Source organism: Spea bombifrons, chromosome 2, assembly GCF_027358695.1.
Source record: "Spea bombifrons isolate aSpeBom1 chromosome 2, aSpeBom1.2.pri, whole genome shotgun sequence".
Lineage (NCBI taxonomy): Eukaryota > Metazoa > Chordata > Amphibia > Anura > Pelobatidae > Spea > Spea bombifrons.
This window is the reverse complement of record NC_071088.1, coordinates 16,502,483-16,530,177: the sequence shown is the minus strand read 5'-3', so window position 1 is coordinate 16,530,177 and position 27,695 is coordinate 16,502,483. Positions and strand designations below refer to the sequence as shown.

The window sequence follows — 27,695 nt, the reverse complement described above, 5'->3', positions numbered from 1 at the left end:
TTATTTTATATCAACATTAAAGGTCATATATTGCTTTTATTCCTATTTCTCCTATTGCTTTTTTCCTGTCCGCTAAATCCCCTAAAGGTATTTGCCCGACCCCCGGCTATTTTCTGTGCAGGACATGTTTTTGGATGAAAACATCTACTGGCACATGATATACTAACCTCCAGTCAGCTCCAGCACTAAATGTGGTGAGGAGGTCTAACTCCTCATGTGCATATGCAGTACTGATTCCTTCAGTATTGCTTTTGTGTAACTTATTGGCTCTGGCCAGACAAAGCTGAAGCGCAACAAAATCATCCAAAAAGATTTTTGTAATTGTTTTAAAAACTTGTCTTATTGTCCCCTTATTCAGGGAAGTGATACAATAATCTAAGGGAAGGGTAGGTGAATTTAGAATAAGCAAGTATTTAATACCTACCAAACATGCATATTAAAGAGGGGCAGTTCCTATTTGGCACCCGAATCCTTCTAACATTTGCCACATAATGTTCAGTTATGTTACTCTTTTGGCTTTCTATATCAGTTTGGTCTTACCTCTGCCTAGTCCAGCTTCGCTGTAGCTATATCTTTAATGTGTACTAGCTTCAGATGGCCATCACTGCCCAGTAGGTTCTGGACCTGAACTTACTTCCAGAAACATGTGCAGGGCTTCCCAATTAACCACTCGATTTTACATTATCGCTCCAACCCCTATTATGCTTCTTTAGCTTTCTACTAGGGCTTTCTTACTGATTGACATATTTAATTGGTATCATCACCTGGGCTGCTATCGGGGGGGGGGGCTGTTACAACGAGTAAACATGCATGGTTTCTGGCATGCAATGATGCCTCTGCTTCTCAGCTTATATTATTGTTAAATAATACCTGATTTTACAATTTATTCATCTTGCACAGTCAGTCACTTTTAAATGAGATGAATACAAAACCAGACAAAAGCAAAAGGGAGAAATGTATGATTTTCTGTAATGTTAAATAAAAGGCACCGACCAGAAACGGAACCAGGCAACGACTCACCAGGTTCAAGGCACAATAAAGCCTTGTGTAAGAGCTGAACCTCTAAAGCATACCTTCTCATAACTATTTCTGCACAAAGTGGCACACGCCATGTATTTTCCTGATATGATACCTGCTGTGTTAGTTATTGTCTGCAATCATAAGAAGCAAAGGCAAAAACTGAAGATAACTGATATTTCTGATGTCCAAATCATCATGCTCATTGGGCCACTGTAGACCTCCAGCTACTGGACTATGAATGGACTATATCTCCTAAGTGAGAGGAAGATGTTACAGTCCATTAACATTAACAGTTTACTCTGCATGTCACTATATTCTATAACGATGGGAATACTGATCTATAGCATCAGAGAGTTTTGGAGCCCCTGGCTACCAGCAGCCATACAATAAAGTTGGAATTGAAACACATTTCCAATTAATTGCTCCCCTTGTGTGCATTTATATAGATCCACAGTGCTGAAATCTGCTGTTCTGCATACAAACTAATGTTAAACAGTGACATCTGCTCTTTTCTACAATTGTTTTTTTTCTGCCTAAGAATGAATTTCAACTACAGGTGATAAATATGCAGAGGATACTATGCCTAGGGGTGCACGCGGTGCAAATTCACCTGAAAGCTATGTTCAGTCGCAAGCTCTTGCGTCTGGTCTAGACATCCTCATTATGGAACCCTGAGGGCTGAGAAAAGTAAAGAGATGATGGGGTGAATGGTTGTGTGAGGAATTGACGTTTAATAGTCATGGCTAGATGAGTGGGTGTTTTGTGTAGATTTGGGTGAAAAGTTTCATACATATACAGAAAATGGGGAAAAGACATGTTTCTGCAGCCAAGTGAAACTGTTGAAAAAAGTGAAATGTTACCTGTACTTTCAGTGAACAATGCGATATCCTTACAGACAAATGCACCGCTACATTTAAGATGACTTGTAACCCAGGGTCAATCAGATTTTTAAGTGTAGTCCCATATTAAGGCAATATATTAGAACCCTTTATAACACAGTATTAGTATTGCAGTTATTATTATTATTTATAAAGCGCCCATCATACTACAGCTACAAAGAAGAGCACCAAATCATTAAAAATAACAATACATTACACTAGTTGTGAAAAAGGGTATTAACCCCTTAAGGACTGGGCTGGGGTTTTTTTTCCATTTTGTACCCTTCATGACCAAGGCTGTTTTAACACTTTTGCGGTGCTCTTGTTTTTATCTGTCATTTTATTTCTCCCATTTTGTGTTCCTACACAAGTCATATAATCTTTTTTTCAGGTCAAGAAGGACTTTCTTCAGATACCATTTTTATTTTGTTGATTTTCAGCATGAAGGAGTGAGATCAGTCATTTATGTAAATTAAGGTTTTGTGACATTAGTCACCCAAAGGGCTTTTTATACATGATGTCTACGTCAGCAATATGGCAGGTAAAGCTGCTTCTTGTTCTGTTAGATGGTTTTTTTGCAATGTTTATGTTTTGAACCATCAATCATAACAGAAGGAAAGAGAGTCATATGATGAGCTGAGAAAGGGTCACGCATCCAGGCTTGTGCAAAGAGACGAGGAAGATATAGCATGTATTGAGGAGGAACACTGAGCTGTACTGCCACTACACTTACCAATGCACAAATCACAAAATGACTAATAAACTTAGGATCATTTTTAAAAGGAAACCTTGAGTCACAGGTGAGAGGTGGGGTGGATAAACACAATTTATCCTTGTTTGTATAACTAGAAGGAGGTCTTTGTCCTTGATCCACTCATAACTGTACTATACTTGAAGTAAGGTGTCTTGGAGAAAAGAAATAAGAACTATCTGTGCTTCCAATTGATTAGACACTTCAGGAACAGACACAGCTCTTTGCTGATTTGAAAACAGCAGGGGATGGAAATTGTCTTAGTCAATGGAGTATGTTCGGAGCAAGGTCTTGTTACCAGTTGGGTACCCTAGTGACCTGTACCATTCTCTTTTTATTATTTTTATTAGTGATATTGCAGAAGGTTTTGATGATAAGGTTTGTCTTTTTGCTGATGACACAAAATTTGCAACAGGGTTGATGTTCCTGGAGGGATAAGCCAAATGATTTAGGTAAACTAGAAATATTCTTTCAGAGCTGTGGCAATTGACGTTTAACGTAGATACAGTAAGTGCAAGATAATGCACCTATGACATAAAAACCCAAGGCTAGAGTATAGAATATTATATACAGTACTAACTTTAACCTCAATGTAGGTAAATAATGTAATAGAGCGCCAGGAAATGCTAGCTGAATGCCTGGAATGCTTGTAGATATAAAGCTTAGAATGCTTACAGGTATAAGCAGTAGTACAGCGAGACCTCACTTGGTGTATTGTGCCATGTACTGGAGACTTTATTTTAACCAGCATTTTCTTCACATAACCTAGAAGTCCTTGGTTGTTAGGATGTATATTTCTTGATACCTAAACAAAGTGTTCTTGCTGACAAAGAAGTAGTGTTGTTCCCATAACTGTAAAAGTATCTGTGTAATTGCAAAAAGGCTGAAGGTGTGAAGTCTGTCGTCTATATTAATTTTTTTGTCAGATTGGTCATATAAAGTACGTTTGCATGATGTCCATGTCAGTCATAAACGATATGTTGGTTGAACTATTGTGAAAAAGATTCTGTCTGCATGAGCTGTTGTATGTTTTTCTTGGAATAACATCCAGGGTTTGTAGAAGTTGACATAGCTATCCACTATTACCAGCTTTTGGAAGGATCCTAATGGTTGTAGTCTAATTTACAACATGAATATGATTTCCATTCAGTACAGAAATGAAAGCCTCTGCGAATGTCCGATGATGTGGGCCTTTAAGCCAGTCAAGGCTTCAGTTGTTTGTATGGGAAGATTGCATATAACTTGCTACTTCCTGCAGCTTGAAAGATGATTTACAAGAGGTTGAAATATCCTAGAACCTTGAGTTGCAGGTTATATCTAGAAGGAGGTCTGTGTCTGTGATCCTCTTGAGAAGCAACAAGGGATGGAAACTTGATAACATTTACTACAAAACTGAGCAAATCAAATGAATCTCTGTATTAGCTTTATGGAGGATAGGGTAGGCTAGTTTATGATAATCCGCCTGAATAGAGAAGAGTGAATTGGCTGTTGGTGTTCTTTTTACACTTGTGTCTAGGAGGACTGGCAGGGCCAGAATACAGCAAGTGACCTCTTTCCCATACAACCAAGAAAATATTTTTAGATCTATGTTTTTAGATCTAAGTAGGTCCAGGTCCAACCCATTCTGCGTAGGTTCTTACAATGAAGGATTTGATGCTTCTGAACAGAAGTAAAAGGTGGAAGGTTGGTCCTGACGGATTTCCAGTCAGCATATGGTCAATCTGGACAATTAAGTCAGTTCCTCTAGGGGGTTGTGTTCCAATGTGCGAACAACAGAAAATGTAATGGAACTTGAAGTTACCCATGGGAAAAGTTTGATACAGGGGGAGAATTTCTTACAGACAACGGGGTATTCTGCATCAGTTACAATTCTTGGCTAAGATGTAGTTTTCCTCATTGAATACTCAGGACAGCTAGGGTCAGGGTTGTTAGTTGTTGAGAAAAAAAAAGTGTAACACTGAATGCCCCTTTCTGAACATTACACTTCTCATTTAATAATAAAATAAAAATAAAATAAAATAATCTCTTAAAGCCCAGCATAAAGGGCAGATCTTCCTGTCATGGTTCCCCAGAGGCTTCTCTCCAAGGGTTTTATTCCTCTTCTGTGTGCTAAATAATTACTCCTTGTAAGTACCAAGGAATCACATTTTAAGACCTCCGAGGACAATAGGTCCACTTAGCTTCCATCAAGACATTTAATGAAATGATATAAAACATTTTGATTAGTCCACTAAACATTGTTGGCTGTCATTGCTGCTTTTTAAATGTTTAAAATATTTAAATGCAGTTACATTAAAAGACAAGATTTCAATAATACGAAGAACCGAATATAATTCAGTGAATTTGGTACTGAAAGGGCACTATGTGGACAGTATTTTCCAATGCTAAGAAACTTTTATTCTACATCAATAAAATCGATAAATGGGATCTAAACTAGATACATTCTACATGTCATGGCAGGAGCAGTGGAAAAGATTACTTGGGCAGTTTAATAATCTGGAGTTGGTGCTTAAGAATTTAGGGAGTCTTATCCCTGTACCCCTGTGAACAATCCAACACTGGCAGATACACAGAAGAACCACATACTTTGTCACAAGTCAAATTATACAATAATCCCTTACCTAATGATAACAATAATTTTCTTATTTGTCAGTCTGAATATTTATTGAAAATATTACTGAAATAAACCAAGGTTTAAAGCAGCTGCCACACTGGTATGATTGAAATATAATGTAAAATGCCCCAAACATTATTAAATGCATTGACATAAGTTCTGCTGGTTCAAAGTTTTAACAAACGGTTCTGTATAAAATAAAAAAAATGCAAAAGCATGTTAATGTGGATAGATAAGCAATTTTAGATGTAGTCTTTTGACTCATTATCTGCATTGTTATGTAGATGAACAAAGTTTGTACAAGGTCATTATAAAAAAACAACCTTAAACCTAGTCGCATTTCTGAAGCGGTGTAAATGGTTTTATGAGCAGCAGGTGTATTCCCATAGAAGACACTAAAGCTATTAACAGCACAGTAAGGAGTACACAAGAATAGGTTGTTAACTCAGCCTTTCTGACAAGAGCACTGAGAAAGGACGCTTTGCAACCATTAATAATAAATTATGCATATTTTGTTGAGAAAAAGAAAACACTTTCTCTATGACATCGGAGCTTGTGTCAATTTGCATTTCATCGCTACTATTTGATTTACCTATTCGTTCCTACCTCTCCTACAACAATAGCTGGATTATTGGGGTTTTTACGTTTTCAATCAATATTGATATAAATTTGTAATTTTGTGTAAAATGTGTAATTTATATGTGGATATGTGCCTGTTCATTATTAACCAATACAAAAAAAGTCAAATATCAATAAATCAGATAGGTGCTATAGTATATAATAAAAAATATCCACCTGAAGGCTATAAAATTTCCACCTATTATAAGCTACTGTATGCAACCAACAAAATTAGTTCTTATTACACAAGGTGAGCTATTGTGTCAGCAGGTGTCCCATCCACTTTCATATCAATAAAATCTGTGTGGAGTAGTTAAATGTCTATTCTCCACATCTGCTGTCTCAGTGGTAGATGAGCCTTTCAGGTCTGCAATCCATTGCTGCCCTGATTGCCGCCATGTGAGGCTGTGACATCAGCATTATGTATATATATATATATATATATGTATATATATATGTATATATATATATATATATATGTATATATATATATGTATATTTATATATACTTACATATATATATATATATATATATATATATATATATATATATATATAAAATCAGCTGGGCGCTTACTTCTAGGGAGTGTAGCCACAGTACTAAATTGTCTCCATTTATAAATAAATTGTGGACTGATGAATATGTAAACTCTTTGAAATTACTTTGTAACCCTTTCCAGCTATATGTGAATCAACAATTTTGTAATTGTAATTCTGAAATTGTTTTGTGAGATCACACCTTATACAAAGTTGCAATACACATATATGTATAATCACAAATATCTACATGTAGTCAATATTTTTTAAATGTATTGTGGTTCAATATATTAAAATGCTTCCATGGAAACTAGCAACAATTTAAATAGGTCTTATTTTAGTATTTGGCACCAGGTACTCTTTTCCCTAATCTCCCTGCTGCAATTAATGTTATTTTGTCCCCATTATTGTACTAAACCACCTACAGTTAAGCCTGTTCTATAGAATTGTAAAACGATTCACCCTGGCAGAGAACAATTCTATTTTTATCTCACTTAGCTGTATATGTAGTAGAGGAGTAAATCTATGCACAAGAAACTATTTTATGCCATATTTTAGTTTTGTTTATATGGTATGGTTTAATGAACCTGAAATACAATGTGATAGAACCCCTAAGGGTTTATGATATTTTTTTTTTCACTTTTTCCTAAAAGAATCACATTACTACAATTAAGCCTACCTTGTATGCATGGATGCAGGGATGCACTGACCTAAACTTTCTGTTCACTGGATTTGCATGATTATTCCTCTTCATTAAATTAATCCTCCCATTGGTGAAAGCTGATTTCTTTTGACAACACTTGTTTGGTTAGCATGAGAAGGGACCACACTTTAGGGAAGGAAATGTCAACTTTATTTTGCCTACTTTTGTCAGTAGTCTCAGCTGCTCTATGGTACAAACGCAAAGTATCAGCAAGACAACTACACTGAAAAAAAACAAAAGACTAGTACCATCCACAGATGGATTTAATAAATGTACTTAATGATTCAAGAAGCTTTGTAGGTTATACTTATTCTTTATATAGTCACAAAAGGAATGATGAAAGTTCTATCACATGAATTCAAACATAATGTAAGATGTAATTCCCCATTTGTGATATAGCTCCTTCTGAGGTTGAAAAAATAAGCATTGGGTAATTATGCAGCTGCCGATTCAGTTAATTCTGAGAGCTACACTGGTAGAAAGGCACTACATAAATACTGGGTGTTACGTAAGGTGTCATGTTCCCAATACTTCATGCGGATGTGAAGACAGTTTAGCCATGTATACCCACTGTGGCATACTGGTTGTGAACTGAGCCTATAAGTGCAAGGATGGGGATCCAAAGTTGGTGCCATCCTTGAAACCCAATGGTATCTTAAGACATTTGCATGGAATGCTCTGGTTGTCGGAGCTGGAGAATATATATATCTCAATAGAAAAAACATTGTATAAAATATAATAATACAGGACAGGTATTCAGCAATTAATTTGGTTATAGTTTTATCTCACACTTGACGGTCCCCCTTTAACGTTTTGCCATTGAAGGTAAAGAGAGTTAACCAGTAAGTTAAAGAAGTAAAAAATGGTTAACCTTTCCTTATTTTAAGGGCATATTTGTGTGATTATAGCTGCAGTCTGGATTTGTGTCCCAATCTGAAATAGAAAAGTCTTCATCCTACCTCACAGGATTATTCAGGATCATTACTCACATTTTGATATCCAAGCCTTTCACCTTTTTTTTCCATGAATGGTGTAACACATATGGCCTTTTAGTACAGATATTCAGATACACCAGAACTACTGCTTCAAGCTTATAGGATGCGAATCAAAAATATGTTCCCTGTGTGAACGAATGAACTACCTTATCCCTGAAGGGTCATACACTGGTTTAAATCTTTTGCCAGTAATGAATGGCAGGAAAACTCATTTTAAATAGAAAATTGAGAAACAACCCCAGAGCTGCAGGCAGAAGCTTTAAATTCTCTTTTTCCTCTGAGTTAAAACAGTATTCAGAACAAAAGCTGTGTTTCAGGGCAAAATATTAAGTCCACGACAGAAAATTGCAATGTCAAAGAGTTATGGGCCCATTTGTATTATATCCAGGTCTTAGTTGAGAAAAGAGCTGGTAATATATCATTTTGCAATGTTTGGAATTTTTTCTGCAGGGTTAGTAACTAAACAGGCATACCTTCTATTCAGATCAAAAAGCAGGACACATATGCTAATAAAAGGAATTAGCTAATGCAATCAAACTTTGGTTTCAATAAACAAATACCCATTTTGATTTCTTTTACTGGAAAAAATATCTAATAGTTGCTTTGTTGTAAAAATTAAACAGTGCCAAAAATGTCAGGGTATCGCTTTTATTAGAATGCATATACGGTGGTGTTTTTTTTTTGTTTACCACTAAGACTCTTGTAATTTGATTAGGATTAAAAATATGGAGGGTTGCTCATGAAGTTTTCAGCAACTGCTTGGCGCCCCTCAGCCTCCTCGACAAGGCCCCAACTCGGTTGCGGTGCTGCCATGTCATGCTGAGCGCTGGAATATGACATCATATTCCGGCACGTCATACTCAGCAGTGAAGCAACACAAGGCAGGGAGACGGAGGCCTCATGCCCCCACCGCAGGACTTCTGGAGGGTAAGTGAACTACAAAGGGGGAGAGGATAGATTATGAGAAGGGGAGGAGAGGGGGTAGATAGTGAGAAGGGAGGGAGAGGGGTAGATGTGTGGCTGAGTTGTGTGAATGAGTAAGAGTATGAATTAATCTGTGGCTGAGTTGTGTGAATGAGTGGGAGAATGAATGAATTAATGTGTGGATGAATTGTCTGAATGAGGGAGGGAATTAATGAATTTGTGAGAATGCATTAATGAATATGTGTAAATGATTTGTGTGAATGAGTGAGAGAATAAATGATTGTATGGATGAATTATGTAACTGAAAGTGTAAATTAGTGAGTGACTGTAAAAGTGTTTGTGCGTATCATAGATGTATAATTGCTTTGTGGAAAGGCAAAGACAGCATACGCAGGGTATTTGAGCCTTGGGGACCCAGATTTATGGGACAAAGATGGCACAAGCCAGGCTGTTTGGGGACAAAGTTCACTCATGCTGGGCTTCTTAGGGACAAAGATGGCAAGTCCTATGTGTGTTATCTGGGTGCTGGTCAGGTTCTATGTGGGCAGTGTGGACATCAGGGCTGGCTTTGGGTTGTGTAACCTGTAATCTATGCCTGTAATTTAGGGAGTTTATCTATACCTTTAATGCTGAGTTTTTATGTGAATTCCAATTGATCTATACCTGCAAAGCTGAGTTTCTGTGTTATTCTGTTGATCCATATCTGCTATGCTATTTTTCCATACATTATTTATGTATACCTGCAAATACAGGATTTGCATGTGAATTTTAATTAATCTATACATGCAAAGCGATGCACGCTGCTGCTGCTGCTGCCAGCACCTCTGCCGGGGCTTCTATGAATGAGCAGAGGAAGGTCATGTGATGCTGGTGCTCCGTCAAAGAAGCCCCAGCAGCAGTGGAGGTTGTCTGCCGGCAGCAGCGGAGGTTGTCTGCGTGCATCGCACAAACCTCCACCGGCTGCCAGAAAGGAGGATCCGGGTCCCCTGCAGTGCTGCGGGGGATCTGGATCTTAGTCTTGTAGTCAGAGCTCTATTTGAGGTCTGATTAGAAGACAACCTTGAATATAAAAACCTTGTCTTATAATCGAGCAAATACGGTAATTTACTTCCTGTAGACATCATATCATGTTTTTCACGTGAAAAGGATTTCCAAAGTAATTTCATAGTTTCTGAAAGCAAATCCATTACCTTTCCCAACTCCAATATTTTACTTTTGTATGCACTCATCAAGTCAGAGTATAATAAGGTATCTACGGTTTATTTTCTCGTTACCTGCATGATTATTTATCTTGATCAACTTATTCCTGCCTTCTTGTTATGTTGCTGACTGTTGTGGACTGGTTTAGCAAGTCATGAGGCAGAGCAATTCAGGAAAGGGAATTTATCAGATAATGCTGGTAAGAATGAGACAGATCTCAGCTATCACAAGGTTAACTTTTAAACTAAATTTCCAAAAAAAATTACACTGATTGACAAACAAAACATCCGATCTTTAGTTTGATACATTGATTTATTTATGCTACCTGGTCCTGTATAATGCATATAATATGAAGGTGGTTATGGGAAGAGGGTTGTCATAGCTGCAGTTCACTAAGATATGGTAAGCATCAGACTCATTACCCCTTACAGTTCATATATATATATCATGTTAATTATATTTTATCATAATTTTGTGATGTGTTGGGAAAGCTACAAGAGGGGGAAGAGAGAAATGAATCAGGGAAGTATGGCTGTAGGAGGCCAGAGTGGAGGGGATCAGGAAGAAACAAATGCATAGTTGAAAAGGTAAACATCAATATTTGGCCAAAAACATAATTTATATCAGAATTCAAAGCAGAGATTACATTTTAAAAGAATTGGCACATAATCTCCCCAGGCAGAGAATTTGTGGAAGGTAATCTTTTATTTATATTTTTCAAGTCAGCATAATGCAATTACTCAAGTATCAAAATCTAGAATGAATAAGAATGACATTAAAATGAAATAAGAAATGTTAATTCAAAAGATTTTCCCATAAAACATCTTTGCACCAAAAACAATTTTATTACGGTAAATTAAATCTATGTAAACATTTAGTGACCTGTAAATACATCAGGAATACCTAAGGAAAACCATACTGCCCTGGATACAGACACACTTTATAGAGTAAATATGTTAACATTTAACCCTTTGTATTCCAGAGTGGCTGAGTTGTGTGTTGCAAAATTAGTATGTTACTGTGCGACTAAAAACACCTTTAAACAATTCAATTTAATATAAGTAAATGGTAAAACATCATATGGCATTTTTTTATGCTTTTGTACGTTAGTTTCATGAAAAGGAAATGCATAAGGATCCAATGATAACAAAAGAGGAAAAATAAAATAACCAATATTAACCAATAATACTGGCTACTGTGTTAATCACAAAATGTAAACGTGGCATCATTATCTTCTGCTTCCCTTTATCAGATTATTGAGTGGTTCATGGTACCAGCACCAGGCTGGCCATCTGAGCAACAGAGCCACCATCAGAAATATTGCTTGCCTATTGCTCCACCAACCCATCACCCCACCTTATGATCCTGCCAAAACCACATCTTATGACAGCAAACGTGAGCCCAGGGTTAGTTGCACCTGGGTGCAGTATTTCTTCGGAGTCACCCCGTAAGTAACACACCTACATAATAACACGCAGATTCACTCTTACCCCCCACTCCCACACACGTTCTTTCTCCTGCTCTTTCTCCCCTTCTCCCAGGTGCCCTCAACCCCAGGCTCTCCCCTGACACTCCAATCACATAATACATACACTCACAATGTGATGGTGGCCCTGTGTGTCAATGTTTATTTTTTTTTTAAATTGCATTACTCAAAAGAATTTAACCAATATTGTCCCACAGGCAGAAAATTCACAATGTTATCTCTAATTTAGATTTTTCAAGAAAGAGTTGTAGAATGAAATTACTCAAATATCAAAACCTACAATGAATAAGAATTCTATTAAGCTGAAATAAGAAATGCTTTTTCCATAAAATTCCTCAGCACCAGAAGCAATTTGTTTACGATAAATTTAATCTCAGGGAAACATATAGTGACCTCTGAGTATGTTATGTACACCTAAAGAAAAGCATGCTGTTTTTTCACTAAATATTACATTACTGTGTGTACTGAATATGAACACAATTTATGGAGTAAGTACTTCTTTAAAAAAAAGCTCTTCTACTAAAATAAATTTGAGAGCTTTCTGCCCATGAGTTGTGAATGCGCTATTAAAGATCATTTAAACTTCTTAAAATATACATTTTAACATTAAGTAATTTTTTAACATCCAATGTCATTGCAAGACAGAAAAACAGCATTGCTGAAACACCACAAGCCCTCTGAAAGCCTCCTTGCAAGATTAAAAAAAAGGTATTCAACCTCACTTGCACTACTTTGGCAAGCACATTTATTCATTCATATTTTGTCTAATTATGCATGTTTTACTGTTTAAAAACATGCATAACAATGGAATATTGTTTCTTTTTGGACAAATGTTGATGTTTACCTTTTCAAATGCCCATTCCTTTCCTCCCGATCTCCTCCTCCTCTGAGCTCCTACAGCCAAAACTTCTCCCCTTTTTTACCTTAAAATGTATCTTATTCACCTCTATCTTTCCCCTTTTGTAGCTTTCCCGAAACACCACAAAACCCTCTGAAAGCCACCATCCTGACACAAGCACCTGACAAGTTCCCACAAGCAAATCTAGATTTATTGCACATTACCCTTTTTTGCATTATAAAGGTGAACCACAGATACCAACGTTGATCATGAATAATAAATATTAAAAGGAAATTTTAATTTTCATGCAAAATAAATGAAGATCATTTTCATGTAACTCAATAAAAGACTGGCATTTGGGATTTTTTAAAGGCATTTTTAGCACAAAGTTTGGCTTGGAACATTTACATTTTTTAAGGTTAAGGTGTACTTTTATGAACATAATCCACTGACAACTGTTCGACAATAAAATATGTGTAAATTTAATAGTGCAAATAAAATTTTATTACTGTTACCCATATGCGCAAACTTTATATATATATGACACATGGTGCAATAAAGGTACGTTGCTATAGATGTCACTTTATAACTTTATGTCTTTATGATCTCAAGGTTTCTGCATACCAACAGTTAATGTATGATAAGTAATGATTCTATACATATAAGGATACTCTTTTAAGCATATTTTTATCGACAATAGATACATCTCAAGGGAGGGGTTAAAAAAACTTTTTAGTTTTCCCTCCAGAATGCATTAAGGTTATATGTATGGCTGCTTCACTGAACATTATGCTTAATATCTCTATCTCCAAGGTTCTTTTTAGATTCTAGAACCATCACTGATGTTACCCAAATGTGCTGAACGTCCCCTAAACTAGATGTTTACATAGCACTTCATACTTGCCAAAAACAATAAGAATTTATGGAATTTTAAAATATGGCAGAAATGGGTAATGTAAAGGCAGCAGAAAATAAAACCGAATAATGAAATATGTATAAGTGTTTATTTTAAAAAAAAACTGTCGGAGTATTAACTTTAAAAATGGTATAACACAGGGCTTGACAAATTTCTTGTGAATCTAGGCGCCAGGTAAAAAAGTTAGGAGCCAGGATTTTTTTAAACTAACAGTTGGTCAGGAGGGATCTGATCATCACCAGCCCACTTACTAAACTCACAGCGTTTGACCTGGAAGCACCCTGGACTTTCAGGTCAGTGCTGTTTTTTTTTTATTATTATTATTATTTTAACCCTTTCAATGCTGATGTTCCATTGGAGCACAGCATTGACTGATATTTAGTCCCCACAAGCTTGTGGGGACAAATGTTAACCCCTGCAATGCCACGAATGTGTCATACACAATTGTGGCATTGAAGGGGTTAACGCTGCACTGTCGCTCTCAGGGAGCGATCAGGCAGCAGGGGGGTGTTGGGGCTGCTCTCCACACTCATGGGGAGACCAAAGAACCCTCTCCCCTGTCCCTGAAGCTGCCTCTGGCAGCTGGGACTCAATTGCTGGTCTATAGACCAGCCATTGCAGGGGGGAGTCTTTGATGACTGCTGTAGGCTTCCATGCCTACAGGAATCATCAAAGAGCTTGTGGGGGCTCATTTTTGCTGTTGCTGGTCTGCCTGGGCTTCCAGGCAGACCACCAGCAGCAGAGCCCCTTACAAAAACGGGAATTAACCCCTAAATGCCGCGATCGCGGCATTAAAGGGGTTAACGCTGCACTGACGCTCTCATGGAGCGATCAGGCAGCAGGGGGGTGTTGTGTCAGGTCCCCACACTTGTGTGGGGACCCAATCAACACACAACCTCCTTCCCTGAAGCTGCCTGTGGCAGCTGAAAACGCGATTGCTGGTTTTGCAGCAACCACGTTTTCAGCCTACAGGCTCACTCCATGGGAGTGGTCTCAGGCTCGGGGCGCGGGCTCGGAGTGGCTGTGCTGTCTGCCCAGACTCCTGGGCAGACAGCAACAGCAGCGCCCCCGTGTGGTGACTCAGCCTCTTACATCCACATTTTTTTCTGGATGTAAGAGGCTGACAAAACCTAGGCGCCAGGACAACATTTTCTGTCGCCATGGCGACCTGGCGCCTGGGATTTGTCGAGCCCTGGTATAACATACTTGGCAACTCCTCAGTGTATGCTGCTCAGAGCTCTTCCACTTTTGGGGAAGTATTTTTGTAAAGGGGCAGAGCTAAATGCAAATAGGGGCATGGCTATGCATATGTCCAGATAGATTATCGGGAAGCCATGTTGATTTCAGATTTAATAATATATTTATATTATAACATGCCTACAGTCATTGCTTTAGAGTATTAACCCCTCTGTTACCACACATGAGCAGTTCTAGAGAATCAACACCTCTATTACCAAACATGAGCACTTTAAGAGAATTAACTCCTCTATCACCAGACATGAAAAGTTTGAGAGAATTAACCCCTCTATTCAAGACATGCGGAATTCTTGAGAATTAACTCCTCTGTCACCAGACATGAACAGTTTCAAAGAATAAACCCCTCTATTAAAACACATTAAACATACACAGTCAAACAGTCATACACAGTTGTTCTGTATCACACGTGTGCTCAAAAATATCTGTAAATAACTCCATTAAGGCTGTGTGCACAAAATATGCTATAAAATACATAATTTGATTTTGGCTTTCTCACTGTGTCTAAGGGGATTAGCTGAGCCTCAATAAGGATGGTGATAATGGCTAGTTGTCATAGAGTTATTTAGAGGGCGTTTTCAGATTAATTTTAATTTGATGCCTTGAGTAAGTTTAGGATGAATGCTCGGTGGCAGGCCAGGACTTTACATCCTAGTTGCAACTAGATTGAATGATCTATACCCCCTATGATCCTGAATGAGCTGTAGTGGGCTTTAAATTATATATTTTATTTGGATGGCTCCGCAGGAAAAGTACTTGAATGTCCATGAGGATGCATACAGGACTGTTTCATGGATGTAATATTTAATACCATGGCTTTTAAACAATTTACATATTAATGCTACCAGTGGGTAATGTAAGCTTCCTTTAAATGTTATTAATGACATCACAATTGCATTTATAGTCATTATAACATATCCCAGCACATAGCAGAGACAGATCTTATTACTAATGAATGTACATGAGTAGGGCTGCTTCGTATTTGAATGGGAATTTAAAACTCTAACCACTTAGTGGTTATACAGGGTAATCTGTTCATTGTTGCTTCTTGAAAAGCATGTTCTTGTTTTTTTCCACTGCAGATGAAGCATTCAAAGCAACAGATTATAGTTTATATTCTTAGTCTATGGACCTTTTTAATTCAGACTTCCCTCAATTAAGCATATTTGCACAATAACAAACCATTTTCTTGGCAATAACTGCTCTCATCTTAAACTTGACCCTATATAATTTAAGAGCTTTGTTTTAGAAAAAGGTCCTACTGGTGGTGTGGGTTGATTTAAAGTAGCTTTGCCAATGACAAAAAATAAGATGACTGAGATGAAAAACGTAAGCTATTTAATGGTAATTATAGTTTTGTTTTGTACCGGAACTTGTCCTCTATGTCTTTCAAGGGTCAAGGGGGACTCCGTTGTGTCCAGTACAATCTAGATATAACAGTTTATAACTACACCATATGGAAAGCACCTAAACCTTTTGTTTGTGGAGTACGATCTACTTGCACCCATTTCGGGTCATGGAGTTCCCAATTTACAACATGTTTTCCAAGGTATATAGGTGTTATTGACATCACAACTGTTTTAAATAAGATACACAGATTTATGTTTCATGCTCAGTAGATGAGTTGCCCAATATAAGGAAAACATTATTATAATTTGGATAACTGAAACCCTTGAATAGGAATCCTAATGTGACAGACATATCAAGAGTAGTGATATTAATGAACAAATACAATACACAAAAGCGTTTGAACAGATAGTCAGAAATAAAGCACTACTTGCATCTTAAGCGTTTTTCCAGGAATGCTGAGCAAGACCTACTTTCTCATAATACTTGATCTCGTAGTCCAAAATGATCCCATTCGGATAGTCAGGTTCTTGCCATGAAAGTGCGATGCTGTTTTGAGATGCCCAGTCTTTTCTCACCATGCCAATTAACGTGGGAGCTGAACAAGGAAAAAAAAAACAGAAAAAATATAAATAGATGCACATTCATACTTTATTTAGGTACAAAAATATTAATTGATACAATTTTAGCAATTCAGCAATGTCTTTTTAACCCGTGCAATGCCAGTAGGACATGCTGCTGTTTCTCATTTAGTAAAACAGGTAAATGTATAACAGACAATTTAATAGAATTCCACAGGCCTGTAGATTGTAAATGAATATGGGTTCCAAAGAGCTCAAATTAACACTGCTCATATAAGCTCTAAAAATAATATTTAATAAAATAATATAAATATAAAAATGATATAAATTACACACACACATAAAACATAACTGCCTTTCTGTATACTAATGGAATACTGTTTTACTCCTATTTTGCCCGGATCCTCACTGTATCACATTAAATTCTATTTTCCTACAAAGTCTTCTTTTTTTATTTTACGCCACCCACTACAATGAATAGAAACGAGGGGCGTATTCAACACTCAGAAGACATTTCTTACTTTACTTTACATGAAGGGCCAACTCTAGTGACCTACTCGCGCAGTAAACAATGAGGACAATCTATAAGGCCGAGTGAGAGATTATTAGATGTCCGTGTCACAACTGCTTTGGTCCCAGGGCGGCTAGGAGTAGCTGCCGTCCTTCTGGTGGGGTGGCTTTGTGAAGGAGTGGGGCTACCCATGATTGAAGGTGGGGTGAGCTAGCCACATAAGCCTTTTTATGGAAGGGGAGTGAGCAAAAGGTGACTGTGACCAAACACCACTCCTCTGCGTGGAGTAAGAAGATGCTGACCCACAGGCTCTTTCATGCTTGTGATACCATCTGAAGAAGAACAGTCCCATCTGAGAGTCTAAAGGTTATGCGACCTTGTTCTTATGATGGCACTCTAAAAGTTCTGTGTCGCCTACTATTTTATAATTAACCAATATCAACACATTTAAGGTTTTGATGGAATGCCGCCATAAAACTCACACAGCATTGCTTGAATATTTTGTTTTGGTTAAACAAGTACTGTGGTCTGCTTCTTGACTTATTGTGGTTTCTTCCCATTGTAAAAACAGATACTATAATTTTTCTCTTCCATTCTTTTTGTGTTAAGACAGAGTGACCCTTACTTTCCCACTGTCAAACATATTTTTGTCTTATAATAAATAATCTATTGTCTAAACTAGAAATCAAGGCAATAAATCCTGTTGTTTAAAATGAGTAGGAATTGATTTAATATGTCAGTTCAAATGACATGTCAAAACCCAAAAAGGAAACCACAAGGAATGATTGTGTCAGGCTGAGTAATTGTTTTTTACATGTCTTGAATAATAGCTCCCGTATACTTTTACCTGTTGCATCAGTGATTTGTTGAAAGGCAGTCAGCATTTGCTGATATATGTGTGCCCATGAACAATTTCACCATTGATCTCTGCATCTCTAATAAATGACCTGAGGTATAATACATTTGTTTTACCTCTGTTTTTCCGAGATAAAATGACTCTTTGTATGAATAGAATAATTCATGCTTTAGTTCAGAGAAAAACAATTTGAAGCTGAAGACGCCACGGAACTCTGGAGGAAATGTAAACAAAGAGAACAAGAGAACTTGTTTGATATGTCTAATCAACTTTGGATTCCCGTGGCTTAGAACAGTATGTTCACTGCACTGACTAATAAGGAATATTCTCTTATTAGTATTGCTTTTATTATTTTACGTATAATGATTGTTAATTAGATTTTTTTTATTAACACATTGATATTTATTGAAAACACATATGACAACAATTATTCGGAATAATGATATAGTGGTTTCCACTCTTTGTTAATTAAACTGGATGTTCTATGCATTGTAAAAAAAAAATGCATAAAGGTGTTTACAAGGTGAAAAAACTACCTTATGTGTACACCATGAGGGCAGCCATCTCAACTTCCCTTCCTCAGGACCTGGATGTTTATTCCTCCCCATTAAGTTTTCTATCCCCTGTTAGGTTGCTGGATGCTTTAGAAGTTCTAAAGAGTTATTATGCCATTAATTATATTGGGTCAAAAGTGTTCTTTGTAAAATTCAAACCTTGGGGACAGTGATTTGTATCTAAAAGCTGGTTCATGATAATGTCTGGGCTATCTCAATAAGGCTGTGGCCCAGACAGAGGAACCAAAACAAAAAGACTGCTAACAACCATTTCTGAAGATAAGCAAGGCTTTAACCTGAATGTGACAAGTTCAGGAGAACGTGGAGACACAGACTCCATTGAAGCAGCATCTTTTCTTGATAATTCTCCTTAATCTCTAAAAGCATGGGCATGTTAAAGCACGTTAAGGCTCTCTCTGATGCCTTTAGTTTGAGATTCTTGACATATATCAGAATGTTTTTTTTGTTGTTTTTTTTGTTTGCAGGTCGAACACTCCTTCCTTTATATGTTCTGCTATGTATGTAAATCTAATAGTATTTTTTCAATAGCATTATAGCAGTATAAGAACGCCCACCGAAAAACAGGGGGAAAGCTTTGTTAAATCCCCACATACAGTACTAGCAATTTGAAACACCTTCCCACTTAAAATACAGGTCATAATTGTTAACTGGATTTAGAACTCCATTTCTTATTGTAAGGCGGCTAGATATTTAAAAATGAAATTTGTGCATAACTTAAATATATACATTTTTCAATATGCTTTTTCAGCGAGGTACTTAATAAATGACATAGTCTAGTGTGGGTTTTTTAATGGCTAACTTTAGTAAATATAATTTCTCATGTCTTACAGCAAAATGCCAAGTTACTTTATGGCATATGGTTGACCTTGAGGCTTAAAGGTACACTCCAGCCATTAAATGCACTTTAATATATATGATAGTTGCATGGTCCCTATGTTTTTGTGGTGTTGGTTTTGCAAATGTATGCATTTGTCGCTTCCCCAACCACCCAGCTACCTCATCTAAACACACCTCCCTGCACGTGATCTACTTGCCACCAGTCAGCTCCGGCTCAGTCTTTTCAGACCCATATGAATACGCTTGATTTCAGGCAGCCAATCAGAGGCAAGAAATGCCAAAGTATGGAGGAGGAAGGCAACTGCATCAACAGGTCTTTAACTTCTAGGTCAGGTAAGTCTTTTCTTTTTTTCCCTTTTTAAGACTGCATATACTCGCACAGTACCTTAATAACCATTCCCCTTTAATAAATCTAAGGGACATTACACTGTCCCTTTAACGGTAGTTCAAGAAACACTTCTGTCCATAGATTGTAACCTTGACAGAAGTCCAAAGAGAATTTGACCCTTTTGGACTCCCTCAGGGCCTATTCACCTGAACACATCTCCTGCCACATGATATACAGTATATATATATATATATATATATACACACACACACACACACATATATATACCGCATATATACCTTTTAAAACTTTTTTTGCATTCCTCTTTAATGAGGCTGTCAGGGACATTAAACTGTCCCTTTAATAGTCTAATGGACCATGAGAATGATAAAATAGACTTTGAGGAACTCAAATTCATTAATCTTATAGTCAATTTGTATTTTATTGTCAAAGAGTAATAACGTTGTTATTCATTTCCCCTATCCTCATTTCGCGCTACTGAATAACCTGGTGTTTTGTAAATAATAAGATAAATAATAGTAACATCACAGTTGTCTACAACCCCCTGGTTATTGTATCCGCTAAGGGTAACATTACTTTTGCCTTGTACTTTTGTACCTTTATAAATAATTCATATGATATTTATGTCTGCAAACTAAAAACATAAAATTAGCAATTGTCTTAATTTAAGAAAAAGCCAAAACTGTAGTATGCAGCACATTTAATTTTATTGTACATACAAGGTTCCCACAGGTTGGTAATAAAGGTTGCAGCAAAACAATGCCAGCTGTCAGGAAAACCACTTAAAATCTGCTTTCTTCTTTTCTTTAATACATAAAATTATGCAGTGTTTATTTTGGACTAAGTTGGTAAAATTGCAGATGTGGCTGCTTATTTCTAAATACAGTATGCGTTACACTTCATTTAGTGCAATGCTGTTGCATTTAGAAAAAACAATGGCAGAATAAAGTTTAAAATTGTTTGTTTTTGTAAAATTTTAAGGAAATCTTGACCTGTTCCACCCAAGTTTAGCCCGCAACAAACAATTCTATGTCCACTCCTGCCTACCCTCTGCCCTCGTTCCTCTTTTAAACTCTCATTTGGACCAGTCCCGCCCCTTCATTACAGCCACACCCACAAGAGAGGGGAGCTATGGACAGCCATCGCTTAGAATGCCCATGGCGTTATTCGCTAAGTCTTAGGGTTTTTTAATTCAATCTCATTGTTATCGAGGAAATTCTCGGGTTCCCACAATCTAGAACCAACTTTGTGATATTCTAATGATTTGTTGACACTTCTACATTCTGATTAGTGCTTTTCTCATATAAAAATATTAAAATTCCCATAGCTGAAAATCCCTGCTTGAATGCACCATCTTTAAAACTGTTTGTTTGCCATGGAGACTGGAAACCATTTGTTGGTGCCCAAGTTTTTGTGGGACAAGGGGGTAAAAACTGGTCAGGGCTGCCATTGTGAATCCAGCACTCCACGCTTTCCTGCAGAGGTGTGTTGAAGTGGTTGCAGTGAGGCACTTAGTGGGGTCATATAATGCACTTTACGTAACCCTGCCGGATGCCTCACTCCACCGGCCCCTCCCCTGCAGGAAAGCGTAGGGTGCCAGATTTATGACGGAAGAAGATGTGTGTGTGTATATCTATAATGCTGGAGTCAGTCTGTGACTTTGTGTGTGCATACTGTATACTATAGTGTCACAGTCAGCGTTGATGTGTGTATAGTGCTGGAGTCAGTCTGTGGGTGTGTATATACTCAGTTCTATAATGTCAGAGTCAGTGTGGATGTGTGTCAGTCTGTCAGTGTGTGTGTAAATGTATAGTGTCAGAGTCTGTATCTCCACTGTATTGTAGTGTCATATTCAGTGTGTATGTGTGCACAGTGTTAGAGTGTGTATACACGCACATACACCTTACAGTAAAACACACGCTAACACTCTACGCTGTAACATAAACAAACAAAACCAAATTTGTTGAGCCCTGTGTTAGAGAACTTGAAGAGTCTCAATGTTAGGGCAGGGATGTCACCATTTGGCTCGGGTGGGGAGACAAGTCCAGCCATGTGGCCTATTGATTAAGCAGCAGAATACATCTGGCAGCAAAACACAGTACATTTTTGACATGTATAGGGTTTGCATTAAAAGAACACAGAAATGACCCCCATATTGTGTAAATAAATACTACTTCAAGTACCTGGTACTATGAAAGCTAAAGTGTAACACACATAAAAAAAACTTCGGGTAGTGACATATCATTTATCAAGTTCATAGGAATTCTAAACTACAAACACCAATGTATCCCAATTTACATTTCAATACAAAATATTCTGTCAGGTAAAATTCTATATCATTACCTGGGGCATTCACTGACAAACAATAAGCACACGTAGTATTCATTAATCTGCTAAGGGCTGTGACAAATCCCCTTTTAAATGTACAATGTTTTTATTACATCCATTGCCGGTACTCGATTTTTAACTTCTAAACCTCAGATATGTTTAACCTTTATTTATAGACACTGTTTTCCCATAATGACTTACTATCACGGGATCACATTGCTGTAAGAGGACGGGGGTGTGAAACCATTAAATGTTTGACACATTCTTCAAAAGAAAAAAAAAGTACCAGCACTAGATCGGCTACACAGTAATTGCAAAATTGTATCATTAATGCTGAGTGCTATTGAGATGTGTAATGAAAGCTAAGAGCTGTAATACAAACCTAAAGGGGATACCTAGACAATTTAAAGCATGCATTAATATTATTAAACCTCTTGTTAGTTACATGCTGGATATTGGATAATGTCTGGATATGTATCATCTTTCCTGTGTCTTTGCTTGTTTTGTAATGACCTTCTTTTTGTAATTGAGATACATAAGCAATATTTCTTATTTGACAAGTCTTTTCTTAAAAAAATGATAATTTCAAAACATAAAATACAAAAAAGTTTTTTTTTATAAAACCATCCAGCTTATTTCATCATATCTTCCTTATCAATCCTTAGCAACTGAATTGAACTTTTATTGAGGAAACGTTCAGAAAAGTTGGGGCAAATTTGTAGGTTGGCTTAAAATCCAGCTCAATGTGCAAATCAACTCCTCAAGTACTAGCCCACTGTTCCCCATGTAATTAAATAAAAAAATAGGGCAGAATTGAAAAAGAAAGTAGTTCTTGCTTTTGACCATTTATTAACCAGCGGACAACTTTCTCCTCCTGGTGTGTATCAGAGGAGACTAGTTATCAACCAGGGATCTCCGATATCTTATTTGGAGTATTCACTAAGAGTTTGCAGAGGCATTATTAATCCACATCCACCAGGCAAGCCAGAAGACCTGCTTTTTTACCATAGCATTCTTGCAATGCTACCATCACTCCAAGGGACCCTGGGTAGTTATATGTAAATAAGGCCAACAATGATCACCTTTTTCCTCTATATCCATTTTAAACATGGACCCCTTGGAGCAAATGTATGCTGTACTAGACACCCTTTAAGCAAAGCCTGGGACAGAGGTGTAGGAGCCAGACAACCACTCATCTACACCTGATGCCGTCATACCCCTTGCATCAGTATTAATACATTGGCAAACTGCAATGTTTCAGCTATGTAACAATTACATTAATCAAATACAATTGCTTGTTGGAAAACTGCAATTTAAATGATTCCAGCAATAACCGCAGAACTGTTTATATTGCAATCTATCTTCAGATCCTTCAACAATAATGAATAAATAGTAGCCGTTTTGTTGTGCATATGCTATAACAATCAACATGTTTGCTCTGGGAATTTGTGGGAAGTGGCAACATCTACAATAATTATTCCTCAGTTTTATCATAACATTATTTATGAACATAACAAATGGCATGGACTATTTACCAAAATGCCCAACAACACACAAAGAACCATGCATAAAACAAACAAATAAAACATATCAGCCTATTTACTATAAAGGTAATAGTTTCAGTATTTCATACACATTCTAGAATGTAATTTATTCTAAAATAATTATGTTTAATATGGATGTCCACTTGAAATGAACTTGGCCTCTCTCACAAAAAACAAATAAAATGTCATAATGGTATCAATAGAGCAACGCTGGTTAGGGACCAGTTTGAGTGGTGTCATTGTCCTAGGCATAATAGATGACCACAAAAACCTGGAAGTTTAAAATAATGATATTTTCATATCACTTCAGTGCTGGATTATGGGCTTTGTGGCCCTGGAGCTGAAAAAAAAATTGACCCGATTATGGAATTATGAAGATAGAAAACCTATTTTTAAAACAAAGTATTTATTATCGTTTAATTATCTAGGGAGCCCCTAATATTAGCACAGAAGGCAGCCTGATAATTCCTGCATAGCTAAAGGAAAGGCATGGATTTTGTCGTTGCTCACTTATGTGGATTGTTTTGAGGGAGACTTCTGCTTCTCAATCTAATTTGCTGCCTGCCACCTAGGGGCGCCTGGGTTCACTGCACCTTTGTGGTCCCTACTGATGGGCCGATTAAAGAGACACAGGCTGCGAGCTTTACCTTCATCATCACCAATGTTTATCCAGCCCTGGTTCATTCTGGGTATTTGGGTCACATATTATGCACAAGTGATGTGGTGTGAAGCTATGATGTTTGAAATCCAAGCAAGAACGCCGGACACTAGCATACCCATACACATTTCAGATGTCCAAACTACAACACAGGCAGGTTTATAGCTGTGGCCAGGGCAACTACCTTACTCCTCATAAGGAGTGAAGGTGAAGATCCGGATATGACATCATCAGGCCACAAAGATCAATCATAGAATTAGGAAAATCAGGTAGAGTGCAAAGAACAACTAGTTACCGGAGGAAGCTTGCTGTTTTCACATACACATGATTGTGGCAACATTGAAACCTACATGAACCACGCATAAAGTCATGTCAAAGACAAAGGGCTACACTAAAGGAAAGTCAGCTATGACTGCGAGCGAGAACACAAAGATGATGTCCATGGAGAAGCCCGCCGCCTGGAAGCAGGATCCTGTTGTTGCTACAGTAGGCCATGGTATTCTAATATGTAGGCAACACACCATCATTTCTATTGCTAACTTTACTATTGATATTTTTTAATAAAATAATTTTACGGCTTTGTTAACATGTACGAAAAGTCTTAAGTCAATGTGCTCTGCTGTTTGTATGTGATTCTGATGCATTATGTATTATGCAAATGCACTTTGCTATTTAGCTGTTGAGATTTGAATATTATTAGCATCTGGTTCAAAATACTGCCATGAGAATTCTTACATCCAGCTTTCTGCATGATACCTAACAAAAAAAAATCAGCAATTCTCTCAGAAACAGGATCCAATAAAACAGTATGCAAGTAACTTAAAAGTGCTATTTGTTAAGTAATGGACTTATTTGTTTCTGATAGATCTCTTGAGTCTTCATTCTCATTTTAAGACCATTGAGCTTCTGCTAAGTGGATTTCAGCACAGAGTGAAAAGTCATATTTGTTCTACGACTCTCCTTGACTTTTCTTATTTCTGGTTACTGATATGACCAACTCTGGTACCTATGAGATTCTTACTGGAATGAGGAAGGAAAAAACATTCAAGGTTCTCATTCAAAACGAGTCTAAGAATATTATTTTTTGGATTGTTAATGTCAAATACCAAATGTCTACCCAATAGCGACTAAACACATGCTGGAGAAGCTGTACTTAAATGAGAAAAAAATGACCTGCTAATTTCAGCTTTAGAACATAATTAAACAATCATGTGAGCGCTGAAATGTTCTGACATTGTATTAAAGTTTTGATAGATTCATTTCCAAATCTCAAAACCCACTTCTTCAGAGAAGCATACTATCTTAGTTGCTAGAACTTTCCTGTCACTGATACAACCACCACACTACCTCTCACCTTTCTCTGTTCCTTATGTTTGTCCTGTATGTTTTGACCATTCCCTCAAGATTGTAAGCTTGTGAGCAAGGCTCTCTCCACCTAATGTATCGGTTTGTCTTAGTCAATTCTAGTCTTGTCATACCCCTTGAATACAGACACTCTATCATATGCACAACCACTCTATCATACACTAACACACATTCACTTTCACAATTACCTTGCCTGGGGCCTGTGACTGTTTGGGCTCCCGTGCTATTACTGAAGGGTGTCTTAACACTGAATTATGTGACTCCGCCGAGCTCTTGCCTCTCTCATCAAGTCAGCCCAAGTTGGACTAGCTTAAGGTCAATTGTCTCCCTTCCCTCTGAGCCATTCTGCTCCTGATTGTAGGTTTAAGATATTTAAGGAAGCAGTCTAATCTACTGTATCTATCTACATAGAGTAAATACCTTAACTGTTTCAAGTTTATAACTGTATTCTACTAATACATTTCCTTGTAAAAAAACTGCAGATCATCAGCAGCATGTAGGTATAGCTGGGAGGAGGGGGGTCTTCAAAATCTTTCACTGCAAATACTGTCTACCATGTAACTATTTTTACATATTTACAAGATAGGCTGATGCTGGAAAAGGAGGCCTGGCTCACACTCAACATTCCAATTAATTCCAAAGATGTTCAGTCAGGGTTCTGTGCAGGCCACTTGAGTTCCTCCACGCAATATGTCTGTGGGCCTTGCTTTTTGCACATATGTGCAGTCCTCCTGGAAAGGGCCATCCTTAAACTGGTGCCCCAAAGTTAGAAGCATACAACTGTCTAAAATGTGCGTCTATGCTGTAGATTTAACATTATTCTCGACTGGAACTAAGGAACCTAGCCCAAACCCTGAAAAACAGCCCCAGACCATTATCCATCCTCCACCAATCTTTACAGTAGGCACTATGCATTCCAGTAGAGGTGTTTTCCTGGCATCCACCAAAGCCACTTTCATCCATCGGAGTCCAGTGACGCTCTGTGAGTATGCATGGGCTAACGCTTCGTGGCTGAGCGGTTGTTACACCTAGATACATCTTTGGTTTAAAATGGTGTGTTTTTAATATGTAAGGTATACTTCATTGTTTGCTGTATGAGTGGGAAGTCATTAATACTTTTTCCTTTTCAGTATAAAACTAATATGCATTCAAATTAAATACATACTACGTGCTTAAGATATGATACATCTTACCAAGATTATAAACCATCAGATACTTTCACATCTGAGTCCGACCCAAAGCTCTTAGTATTTTGGAGGTTTTAATATTACATAAATAAAAGTGATCCTCATATTTCAGAAATCTATTTTGAATTTTTTTTAACAAATGTTGTCCCAAATATATGATTATAAGTAACATAGATAACTGTATGTGTACCTTGGTGGATAACACAAATCAAGATCAAGCTAAAGCTTACATTTAACTGCTGTCAAAACATCGTATTCTGCAAATGAAGAAATTATAAACCACTCTATGAAAAATGTCTTTCATCTCAAGGTAGAAATACATAGAAAATTTGTTACATAATTTGTTTCCCTTTTTCTCCTGTTTTACTGTAGTTTCCCTCAGTTCTAAGAAATGTATGAAGTGACCTACTTAGAAAAACAACAGATCAAGAAGACATGAACGAGAGAACAAAGAACAGACAATTTGCAATTTTAATGCTGTAAAGCGTCTTCTTTATTGTAATGTGAGACTTGCAAAGATTTTGTCTTTATTGAAGTCCACTGGTAGTCACTTTTATATGTCTATTCTCTTTTTACACAATTAGCACAAAGATGATCGCTTACTTTTGCATACGTCTATAATATAATACTTGTTAAAGCATACGTTTTTAAAAAGTCCCAAATTTAGAAATAATTCACACTTTCACCAAACATGCTTCTTTGTTCTTTGGAAAAATGTTAAATTCTGAAAATGAAATAAATGTAACAATTAACAGTTTGTAACTTGATAATAAGTGATCGTGTGGCGCTGGAAGATTAGGACAAAGTTGTAAAAAGAATAAGG

General features: G+C 37.1%; 1 protein-coding gene across 1 annotated transcript in view; it reads right to left on the bottom strand.

Annotated features, from left to right (window-relative positions):
* The window catches only part of EPHA6 (EPH receptor A6), a 161,332-nt gene that overhangs the window by 100,496 nt on the left and 33,141 nt on the right, over nucleotides 1-27,695 (bottom strand). The window contains exon 3 of the mRNA XM_053456921.1: nucleotides 16,555-16,679. Coding sequence (XP_053312896.1) covers nucleotides 16,555-16,679 — 125 coding nt within the window. The remainder of the gene's footprint in view (nucleotides 1-16,554; nucleotides 16,680-27,695) is intronic.